The sequence below is a fragment of the Danio aesculapii genome, chromosome 1, assembly GCF_903798145.1.
Source record: "Danio aesculapii chromosome 1, fDanAes4.1, whole genome shotgun sequence".
NCBI classification, from domain to species: domain Eukaryota; kingdom Metazoa; phylum Chordata; class Actinopteri; order Cypriniformes; family Danionidae; genus Danio; species Danio aesculapii.
In genome coordinates, this window is record NC_079435.1 from 62,007,098 (window position 1) to 62,019,411 (window position 12,314).

General features: G+C 37.9%; 1 protein-coding gene across 3 annotated transcripts in view; it reads left to right on the forward strand.

The window, feature by feature from the left end:
* The window catches only part of zgc:152904 (uncharacterized protein LOC767777 homolog), a 452,586-nt gene that overhangs the window by 368,573 nt on the left and 71,699 nt on the right, over positions 1-12,314 (forward strand). For all 3 annotated transcript variants that reach the window (XM_056463791.1, XM_056463776.1, XM_056463783.1), the window contains exon 5: positions 9,576-9,713. In XM_056463791.1, the coding sequence (XP_056319766.1) occupies positions 9,576-9,713 (138 nt within the window). The remainder of the gene's footprint in view (positions 1-9,575; positions 9,714-12,314) is intronic.

A 12,314-nucleotide genomic window follows, 5' to 3' on the forward strand; every position in this document is an offset into this window, starting at 1 on the left:
TAAAAATATATAATTTATTGGGTAATTTAATAAATAGCATAAATAATACTCGGTAAAACTGCTGTTTTTACATCACTGAGTACATTTGCATGGACACCAATATTTTGATTTATTTTTTATTTATGTATTTTTAATAATTTTTTCGGGGTTTTTTACCTTGATTGGATAGAACAGCCGAGAGAATTGACAGGAAAACATGGGGAGCAGAGAGAGGGCAAGGATGGGCATAGGACCGCGAGGCAGGAATCGAACTTGGGTCGCCGTGAGCACTGGAGTGCATGTGTCGACGCACTAACCACTACACCACAATATTAAGACAATATTCTGATTAAGACAATATTCTGATTAAGACAATATTCTGATTAAGACAATATTCTGATTAAGACAATATTCTGATTAAGAGTCCACCATGTAAACAGCGATTTTAGATTAATTTAATCTGATTAAAGTCATAATTGAACTACAGAGAAATCTAATAAAGACATGTAAAGTGTGTCGATTTAAGTCGCATTATTGAAGTGCAGTACAGACACGTATAATCAACACCATAATCGAACTATTACTGTCATGTAGGACTTTTTTTTGAGACAAGATAGTCCACACACACACACACACACACACACACAGCTGTTTGACACTCTCTGCACCTACCGAGTTAGTCCAGACAGCAGACACCAGCATCGTGAAATGCCGAGGTATTTTTCTTCCATTCAGCATGCGGTATGAACTTTCAGAAAAACTACACTCTTCCAGCAGTTCATAGTTGCATCCAAAATCTCGTTTGTCAGGGGGGCATGCATGAAATGCTCCCGAATGAAAGTGTAAGTGTCAAACTGCAGTTAAAGTCAACAAATTAAAAATAAAACATCCGAAATGACATGAAACTCCAGAGGAAGTGCTGATAGCATGGTGACGCCATGATGTTAATCGAATTATGTGCTATAACATGTAAAACAGGATCATGAAAGGCACCTTCAAAAAGCAACTCATGTAAACACCTTAGTCTTATTATTGTCTTAATTAGATTAAGGCAAATCATTCCATTACTGATGTTCATGTAAATGTAGTTAGTGTGATGGTTGGATTTAGGGTTAGAGTGGGGGTAGACGTTAATAAAATACAATAAATGTGAAATGTATTAAATAATATAAATAATTCTCATTAACTTTCGGGCGCAACTGTATCTGATCTAGCAACAGCCGACCACTAGTCTCTCCTCCATCTTTAAAAGTCTGGTTTGACAACACAAACACTGCTGTAGCATCAACGGAAACCCCTTGATTGAACAATAAAAACACACACAATAACTGCAGGCGCACAGAGCGAAACGGCAAAAACAGCAGCGGAGCAGGCGGTTAAAACACAGGCAAAATGCGAGATGTGCAGGTCACATAAGCAGTACGCAAAACGCTAGAAAACCATTAGTAAAGGCGCCTGTCATTGTAAAAAAACATGCTGTGATCAAGGCTCCTAATGCTTCAGATCTGCAGTCCACGTATTGTATTATGGTTTATCTGTTGCAGTATGTGCTGTAGTACACTATTCTCTTTGAGTTATTTGCTCTTCAGCTTGCTGTACTTTGTAGCTGTTCTAATGATAAAGTGAGCTGAGGTGGAAATGATTCTTCACCAAATAAAACACAAATTCAGTGCAAGTGTCGTTTATTATTGATGCACAAAACCAAAGAGAAGACTATTGGCCTCTCTGAAAAGCATGCTTTCCTTACTCACTTGTCTTGTTTCTAGTCCAAATATCTAAAAGTCTTAAATCAAGAAGCATTTTCTATCTAGACAAGCAAAACACATCGTCTTGTTTTCAGAAGTAATGAGTCAAAATAAAGTGAGTTTTTTTCAAAACAAGCTAAATAATCTGCCAATGGGTTAAGTGAAATATTCATTCATTCATTTTCCTTTGGCTTAGTCCCTTAATTTTTCAGAGGTCGCCACAGCGGAATGAACCACCAACTATTCCAGCATATGTTTTACACAGCGGCTGCTCTTCTAGCTCCAACCCAGCACTAGGAAACTCCCATACACACTCATTCACACACACACTCATACACTACGACCAATTTAGATATCAATACACTCTCAGAAATAAAGGTACAAGAGCTGTCACTGGGGTGGTACCTTTTTGAAAGGTGCATATTTGTACCTAAAGGGTCCTTATTAATACCTCAAGGGTACATAATAGTACTTAAAAATACAAAAGTTTACCTCTTGAAATTTTTTAGGCACTAATATACACCTTTGCGGTACCAATATATACCATTTAAGTACAAATATGTACCTTTGGAAAAAGTACCACCCCAGTGTCAGCTCTTGTACCTATACCTTTATACCTGAAAGTGTAGCAACACCCTATTCACCTTATTCTCCGCGTATGAGCGGGCGCAGCCATTTGAATCATTTTTGCTCAAGACTTCCGGTCTCATTCACTTCCATTCATTTTTAGACGTTAAAAACAGCTCGTTTTGCTGCTTGGTGTTGCAAACTGATATTTTCTTATTATATTATTCTACTTTGTCTGTATTGTCATGCAAACACCTGTTTGTAGAGTAAGTAGTTTGACCGTTTTCTGCCATATATTATTCCTAGTCATTTCTCCCATAGACGGCTGAATAGGAAGTTCTAAAACAATCGCAAAAACAAGCTTCCGCATTGTAGAATAAGGTCAACAGCGCATGTGTTTGGACTTGTGGCTAAAACCGGAGCACCCGGAGGAAACCCACACCAACACAGAGAGAACGTGCAAACTCCACACAGAAATGCCACCTGACCCGGGACTCGAAACAGCGACCTTGCTGTGAGGCCACAGTGCTAACCAGGGAGCCACCGTGCCGCCCATTATTAAGAGAAAGCAAGAATATTTAGCTTACCCCATTTGCAGATTATTTTGCTTGTTTTAAGGAAAAACTCACTTCATTTTGACTCGTTATTTCTGAAAACAAGACTATACTGTTAACTAGAAAAGAAGAGTCAAGACTTTTGAGGTATTTGGAGCTGAAACAAGACATAAACTATAATTCTGCTGATCTCCTGGACTCGCAGGAACACTCTTAGCTTATCTAAGCATAGACCATTGTATCAGATATTGACGTCGATCTAATATCTATTCAAAGCTTGACAATTTGGTTGTACATCATGTACTGTACTAGGAAAATGAAGACTTGCTATTTATTCCATTCAATTCAATTTACCTTTATTTGTATAGCGCTTATACAATGTAGATTGTGTCAAAGCAGCTTCACATAAAAGGTCACAGTAAATAGGAACAGTGTAGTTCAGTTTGTAGTGTTTAAGTTCAGTTCAGTTTAGCTCAGTTCAGTGTGGTTTAATAATCACTACTGAGAGTCCAAATACTGAAGAGCAAATCCATCGATGCGCAGCTCTACAGATCCTGAACCATGCAAGCCAGTGGCGACAGCGGAGAGGAAAAAACTTCACTAATTGGTAAAAGTGAAGAAAAAAAAACTTGAGAGAAACCAGGCTCAGTTGGGCACGACCATTTTAATTTCTCCGCTGGCCAAACGTCTTGTGCAGAGCTGCAGTCTCAGCGGCGGAGGCTGGAAGATGGCCTCAGCAAAGACTCGTCTGTCTCTGGAGCGTCACAGGAATCAGTCTCATGTTCTCCACTCCTCCATGACCACCACAGTAGCTGCTCGGGATACGGCCTGGTCCAGGATTATGAAAACCTTGGCATCATCTCGTCGTTGGTCTTGGATTGAATCAGTGAATCTGCATAGTCTGAGGGCCTCGGGAAGAGTATCCCCAGGTGGAAATAAAGAGAATAATTAGCGTAGCTGCTGTTCATAGTTTTACTTGGCTGATAGAGGTTGCTTTCACATGACATCATTGATGATCCACGAAATTCAGATGGAGGGCAGGAAGTGATTCTTCTACAAAGGAATCACCAGCAGAACATCAAAATCTTTCGGTTTTATGTTGTTTATAATTGTTTAAATCAGACTAAATAAGAAATGCCTAGCAGCTTTTACAGACTTCCAAAAGTTTGAGCTCATAAAGGGGGGAAAGTTTAAGAAACTGGCTGAAAAACTGAAGAAAAGGCAGCATGTAATAAACATTTATTCAATAACTGTACCATGTGTACAAACTATTTTTGAATGCGATAATTCGATTAACAGCACTAATAAAGATTATATATAGGCCTAACTATGTATACAAATATGTTAAAGTGTTACTGTATATAAAAATCAGAGACAAACTCCAGCAGACTTATACAAAATCCAGGAGAATCTAAATAAGGTACGCTTGCCATGTAATCTCCGTCTTGTTTTGCAATAATCCAAGTCTTTACTGGCACTTCGGCAGAATAAACAACCATATCGTGAACATCAGTGGTGAATGTTTATTGATGGTAAGTTTACCGACCAAACCAAAAAGAAGTGCAACCCTTGCGACAAAACTAGACGGTCATCATTGTGGATCTCTTATTATTCTCTTATTATCTCTTATTATAATGTAGACTATGGCTCCACGCTTAGGTATGTTTCTTATGTTGTTTCGTGATGTCTGGAAGATATCCACATGGGGAAAACTAGGGTGGCCAGAAAGCTCAAAACATTATTACACCAACAACAACACTCTCGCTGTATGGTACATACTACACTCTCAGAAATAAAGGTACTCGAGCTGTCACTGGGGTGGTACCTTTTTAAAAGGTACAATGTTGTACCTAAAAGGCCCATATTAATACCTCAAGGGTACATGTTAGTACCTAAAAAGTCCAAAAGTGTTCCTCTTAAAATTTTTAAGTACTAATATGTACCTTTGAGGTACCAATATGGACCCTTCAGGTGCAAATGTGTACCATTTGAAAAGGTACCAACCCAGTGACAGCTCGCGTACCTTTATTTCTGAGAGTGTACGTCACTTCCGGTGTGTGGTGCATTCCCTTTCCGTAAGGAATCTGTAATCGTAAATTTGTTTCAGGACCTGTAAAAGTGTTTTGCGTTGTGTTATTTTTTTCTGAAATGTAAACTTGTTTAATCCTTAGTAAAATAGTTTTTCCTGTGTAATTGTGTCTTATGACAGGTCAAAATGTTTTCTAAAATGTACAATTGTCTCGAGCTTTGTAAAAGTGTTTCACACACTTGTTTTGCACTTCCCGGCCACCGTAGTACGAAAACCCATAGTGATTAATAATAAACATGTTTTTGAACACCATAGTGGAATGTATAATGTGTACAACTCTTTGTTAATGCATACTACAGAATACTGTAGCATAGCTGATAAACTGTATTAAATACTGTAACATTAGTGTAAATATGCTATAGAGAAGAAAACTGAAGCCTGCTGAATAATGTTTATTACTACAGTAGTGTCGTATCCAGGGGCGTAGCAACCGGGGTGGACGTGGAGGGTGTGTCCCCCTCACTTTTAGAGACAGACCATTTAGAAACAGATGATTAATATATGAACGTGTGATCTCATACAGCCATCCCCCCACTTTTAAAGGTACGCCCCTGGTCGTACCACACCAACAATATAATTACTACAGTTTAATTCCAGTAATTATATATAGTATGCTTCCAAACTCTACAGTATTTACGCTAGTAATTTTCATGTAACGTAATAGCTTATACAGTATCTACCGCCTATATCAGTGGTTCTCAAACTTTTAAACCAGCGACCCGCAATGTAAGATCGTCAAGAACTCGCGACACCCCACTACCAAAGCATATACAAACAAATAAAATAGTTTTTTTTTAAGCTGATCACAATTATATTTACTATACATTACAGGGCGATGGTGAACATGGTGTTAAATTTTACATATAGCTGCACGGCTGACATCGACTGGTGATTAAATGAAGGATTAAACAGAAACTCTCGTGCTTAAAATGTGTAGATGTGGCAAACTGTTACCTGAAAATTCCGTCCCACAGACTTTACAGAGAATGCTTTAGTTATTTTCATAGCGGACACGAAGCCAATGGAAGTCTTTTATCCACTCTTCAATAAGTGTAGATGGTGGATTAACATTCACCACATGATCAGTAATCAGATGTGCCATTATTTGTAGCTTTAGGTGTTTCTAAGACAAAATCTGTCAGTGTTGTTTTCATTCTCATCTTCAGAACTTTAGATTTTCGCGGTTGTAGCTCCTGTTACCTGAAGACAGGAGGTGTTGACTGAGTGATTGACAGCTGATTTTAACCAATCATTCGTGTTCAGTTCTTAGAGCAGTGGGCCAATAAGAAGAGCGCGAAGGCGGGGCACGCGTTAAAGGCTTTGTTTATTGCAAGCCTTGACATGACAAGTTTTTAACTGTTCCTGAGCGCTGCGTTTCAAGTACAAAGATGCATTCTGCCTGAATGTGTCCTAAATACTTTATGAATCAGTAATGTCTTTAAAAAAATCTGAAAATATTAGCTTTCACTTGTAATACTGAAAAATATTTATTATAATCACTGAAAATTACACAATTTTAAAGGGGTCGCGACCCCCAGTTTGAGAACCACTGGCCTAGATGACAGACAAATATATGTTAGTTCAGTGTAAAACTCGGCCCTCATCATGATATAATGATCATATGTGCTTATTTTTTATTTATATCTCATGGTATAAATAGCAAAAGTTCAGTTTTTTACATTCTCCGTCTGAATTTCGAGTGTCACCATAACCATTGAAAACCACCTATCGCTATAATGGCTAACAATCAAAGAACATTGATGCTGTACTCTGGCTACAGCCGGCACAATGATATTTCACAGCACCTAAAACAGTATCATTCATGGAAGAGTGGCTATAAAGCGCATATAAAGTTGAGTGTTTTTAACTCTGTGTAATGCGAAGGCTCCTTCAGTGCTGAGGGAATTAAAACTTCTATCTGCCTCTTACGTCTCAAACCCTTAATTGTAATTCAAAGGCAGAACGTTGACAAGCTATCTGCACTTTCCAGCCTGGGAGATTAAAAGATGGAGATTTGATTATTTTTATTCTAATTAGGCAGCCGGTTATAAATATCTCTCCTGGATGAGAAGAGAAAAGGTGTGTGTTTATCAGCGAGGGAAGACAAAAAGAGAAAGAAAGCCTGTAATCCTGAAGGTGTTTCATTTAGCAAATGTCCTTGAAACGGAGGCAGAAGTAGTTTTGAGGATTGATGATAATATTTTCCTATTATTGCGCTCTGATGAAAAAGGAGTCTGTTGATTAAATCCTCTGCTTTTTTTCTTCTCGCCGCTGCTCTGAGGACTGTATTTCTATCAAAGGCTTTAAACGTAACAGAATGACTTTAACTTCTCTTAGAAACCCTCTGCCTGGTGGTTTTAGTTTAGCGATCAATCTGCAGGATCCGAGACGTGTGAAATGCTGTTTGGCGCAGACTCAAATCCATTTTTTATTACTGCTATTTGCTAAAGGAAGCATCAGAGCCACTATTACCGTTTCTGAAAGGTTACAGTTTGAACACTCAGTATTGCATTTCAGCTGTATCATGCGCTATTAAGCTCATGCGATTTCTGTCATGTAGGAATATATCTGTCTGTCTGTCTCAGGCTGTGAGATAACACACCCTAGCAGCAGTGTGAGAACCTTCAGAACACCTTAGTGAACATCAGCTACCTGGAGAACTGAACAACTGCATGGCAACACACACACACACACACACACACAAACGAAACAATTTAGACTTTTAAAAAACGTCTGCGCCAATAGACTAGTGGTTGTTGCATCGACACGTGGCGCCAGGGTGCTCATGGCGACCTGTGTTCGGTTCCCGGCTCGGGATCCTTTGCCGATCCTTCCCTTATATTCTCCTCATGCTTTCCTGTCTGTAAAATCTCCACTGTCCTATGTCACAGTTAATAAGATACGGAGAAGGATCCAAAGATGCAAGTAAAAAGTTTATTTGACACAGTCAAAATAACCAGACAGGACAGGGAAAAATGAGTGAGAGAACGAGCGGTAAGGGTGGTAGCAACCGGGAGACAGACAGACGAAATCAGGTCCAGCAGACACTCCTCACAGTCCTGAGCACAGACAGACATACATGAGCAAACACAATGAACTGACAAGGAAACATAGAACTGTTGCCCAGATATAGACACACTAATGAACCTCAGCTGTCGAGCTAATCAAAACGGGTGATGACAGGCATGACACGTGACCATAACAAATACACGTGGACAACCAAAACAAAACAAACCCACGTGACAAAACAGACGCTCCGGAAAGCGCACAAACCTGCAACCGTGACATCCTATCCCAATAATGGTGAAAACCCCTAAAAAATAATTATAATTAAAAAAAAAAGACTTGCAAAAACCTTATTAACTGTATAGCAACTGACTAGTAACCACTTGAAATAACAGAGTGACCACATTGCAACACACTAGCAACTAATTGAATCACTCAAGCAACTGTATTGCAGCACACTAGTAATTACCTTGAACACCTCAGCAATTGTATAGTTACACCCTAGTAATCACCTAAAATAGCACACCAACAGCATAGCAGCAAACAAATAACCAGTGTTGGGGGTAACGCGCTTTATGTAATAATATTACGTTTCCAAAATAACGAGTAAAATAACGCATTACTTTTAAAAATAGGTCATATTATTTACTTTAATTATTATATACGTTTTACCTTGCTTAATTGGCTTTTATATAATATATAATGCAGAATAAAAATGACCTTAGTCAGGTTGAATCACACACTCAATGAGAGAGCGTGCTGTGAGGGAACAGACAGTCGGCTCACACTCTTCATCATCATCATAATCATCAGGTCTGTTTTTCACAGCAGATGAGTCCGTGTGCTGTTCTACTAACTGAATAACTCAGGATATTGGTTTATTTTGAGTCAGAGAGGGTAACTGGTATGTTAGTACTCACTGAAGATGTAAACCGATTCATGAAAACTCTGTTCAATTTAATGAACTGGTTCAAGCAGTTCACTTAGAAGATCCGGTTAAAACAAACGATTCATTGGTGAATCATCCATCATCACTACAGACATACAGATTAAAATATTATATGAGATGTATCCTACCAGCGAATTTTTAAGATTGAAATTCAATTTAGATGTGAATAATTCTGTTTTTTGTGAAAAAGAGGTAGAGAGTTTGAAACATGTTTACTTTTTCATTGTCACATGGTGCTTCCCTATTGGTTAGAGGTACAGACGTGGTTATGATCCAGGAATATAAATGTCCCTCCCCTCACTGTAAAAACAGTTAAAGGGCACATGGTTTACCCCAACACGCTGGTAACCACCTAAAGCAGCACATTTACAACTGAATAGCAAAACTAACAACCAATTGGAACACCCTAGACCTTCATAGCAACACACTCACACAACTGAAGCAACTGCACTAACTACATTTGGAAAAAGAACAGCCTGACAACCTTTTAGCAACATCCTAGCAACTACTTACAAAGCTCTAAAATGAAGATATGTTTTCCTCAATGTGAATCTCTCTCTCTCTCTCTCTCTCCCTCCCTCTCTCTCTCTCTCTCTCTCTCTCTCTCTCTCTCTCTCTCTCTCTCTCTCTCTCTCTCTCTCTCTCTCTCTCTCTCTCTCTCTCTCTCTCTTTCTCTCTGTCTGAAGGCAGATTTCAGGTTCTTCCCACCAATAACCTGCAGATCCTGAAAGTGGGTAAAGCAGATGAGGGAGCGTATCGCTGTGAGGCGCGCGTGGAGGCCCGAGGAGAAATCGACTTCAGGGATATTGTGGTGCAGGTGAACGGTAAGAAACACCAAAGCAGAATAAAGTTTATTTTCTGTAGTCCGTGCACCCTAAAAATGCTGGGTTGTTATAAAGAATTAAAAGAGTTTCATTTCTGCTGTCTATGTAGGCTACCCTCACAATGCTGGGTTGTTGTAACTCAACGCTGTGCCAAATATAGACAAATCCAACCATTGGGTTAAAAAGGGTCATTTAAAATTAGTCTCAGTGTTTGTTAATGTTAATATTTGACCCAACATTGGGTTACAGCAACCCAACATTTTTTAGAGTGTAATCTGATTTTAGAATGTTTAAAAACACCAACAAAAAAGATAATTTCTGTTGTCTATGCACCATTCAAGTGCTGGGTTGTTGTGACCAAACTTTGGGTCAAATATGGACAAATCCAACAATTGGGTGTCGTTTCAATAGAATTGAAAGTGAGTGCAATATTTGGTTTCTACTTATGTGACCCAACATTGGGTTACAACAACCCAGCATTTTTTAGAGTGTAATCTAATTCTAGAACGTACAAAAGCAGAAAAAAGTTGAATTTCTGTTGTCCGTGCACCCTCAAAATGCTGGGTTATCGTAAAGAATTCAAAGAGTTTCATTTCTGTTGTTTATTTAGGCTACCCTACAAATGCTGGGTTGTAAAGAAATAAAAGAGTTTAATTTCTGTTGTCTGTGCACCCTACAAATGCTGGGTTGTTATAAAGAATTAAAAGAGTTTTATTTCTGTTGTCTATGTAGGCTACCCTACAAATGCTGGGTTGTTGTAAAGAATTAAAAGAGTTTTATTTCTGTTGTCTATGTAGGCTACCCTACAAATGCTGGGTTGTTGTAACTCAACGTAGGGTCAAATGTGGACAAATCCAACCATTGGTTTAAAATAGTGTCATTTTAAATCAATCTTAATGTTTCTCATTGTTAATATTTGACCCAATGTTGGGTTACAATAACCCAGCTTTTTTAACAGTCTAATCCAATTCTAGAATGTCTAAAAACAATTTGCATATCCAAAAATCATTGCATTTATTATGTCATTATGATTATTTTCAGCTGTTCATTTGTATTGTTTGACACAAATTTATAGAGTTTAATCTCTGTTTTCTCTGTTTACAAAGTGTCATTTAAAATTAATTGAAAAAACAGTGCTATGATTGGTTTATCCATCTTTATCCAACACTGGGTTATAACAACCCAGCATATTTTAGAGTGTAATCTAATTCTAGAATGTACAAAAAAATAAATAAATAAAAATAATTTCTGTTGTCTATGCAGCTTAAAATGCTGGGTTGTTGTAACCCAATGTTTGATCAAAAAATGAACAAATGCAACCATTGGGTTAAAAAGCGTAATTTAAATTGAATTGGAAAAATAAAGGATCCCAATGTTTTGTTTGTCCATGTCAACACAGGAGCAAACACATGTATACAGGCAAACCAGAGTTGTGGTCAATAAACAGGCAGATGGTCAAAAGGCAGGCAGCAGACAACGTAAAACAAACAAAACAAAGCACAGGGTCAAAAACAAGGCAGGACAAGACAAGGAAAACGTGTCCTAATGTGCACAGTTCAGTATAGCAAGACTCAGCAACTTCTGTGTGTTTGTGTGTTATAGTCGTGTAATCAGTTCATGAGCGGCGTCAGCTGTGAGTGTTTGCAATCAGACAGGATCTAGGCCAGGTGTGTGAGTGGTGCATGACTGGATCTTGTAGTTCTTTTGCTGACAGATTTGTAGTTCTCCAGCGATCTGCATGGGCTAGATCGCTAGTAAATGTGACACACGTCAACAAAATACCTATTTTTGTTGTCTATGGAGATAAAAATGATGTTGATGATTGTTGTTTGGTCAGTTATGGACAAATCCAATCACTGTATTAAAAAGTGTAAATATAAATGCAATGGTTGGATTTGGGTTAGAATAGGTTAAAATAACCCATACATTTTTAGAGTGTATGATCTTATTCTAGAATTTACAAACACAACAATAAACAATAATTTCTGTTGTCTACACAACATACATGTGTTGTTGTAACCCAACGTTGGGTCAAAAATGGATAAATTCAACTAATTAAAAGTGTCATTTAAAATTAGTTGAAAAAATGAACGCAATGTTTGCTTTGTCCATATTTGACTCAACATTGGGTTACAACAACCCAGCAGTTTTTAGAGCATAATCTAATTCTAGAATGTACAAAAACAACAACAACACAAAAAGATAATTTCTGTTGTCTATGCACCATACAAATGCTGGGTTGTTTTAACCCAACATTGTGTGAAATATGGACAAATTCAACCAATTAAAAGTGCCATTTAAAATTGATTGAAAAAATAAACACGATATTTGCTTTGTCCATGTTTGACCCAGCATTAGGTTATGATAACCCAGCAGTTTTTAGAGTGTAATCTAATTCTAGAATGTGCAAAAACAAAAAACAAAACGACCAGATGCAACCACTTGGATAAAAAGTGTCATTTAGTCTGAATTGGAAAAATTCATGCAATGGTCGTATTTGTCCATATTTGAGCCAATATTGGTTTATGATAACCCAGCATTCGCAAACAAAAAAACATCACATTTATGAGGTCTTTATGATTATTCTCAGCTGTTCATTTG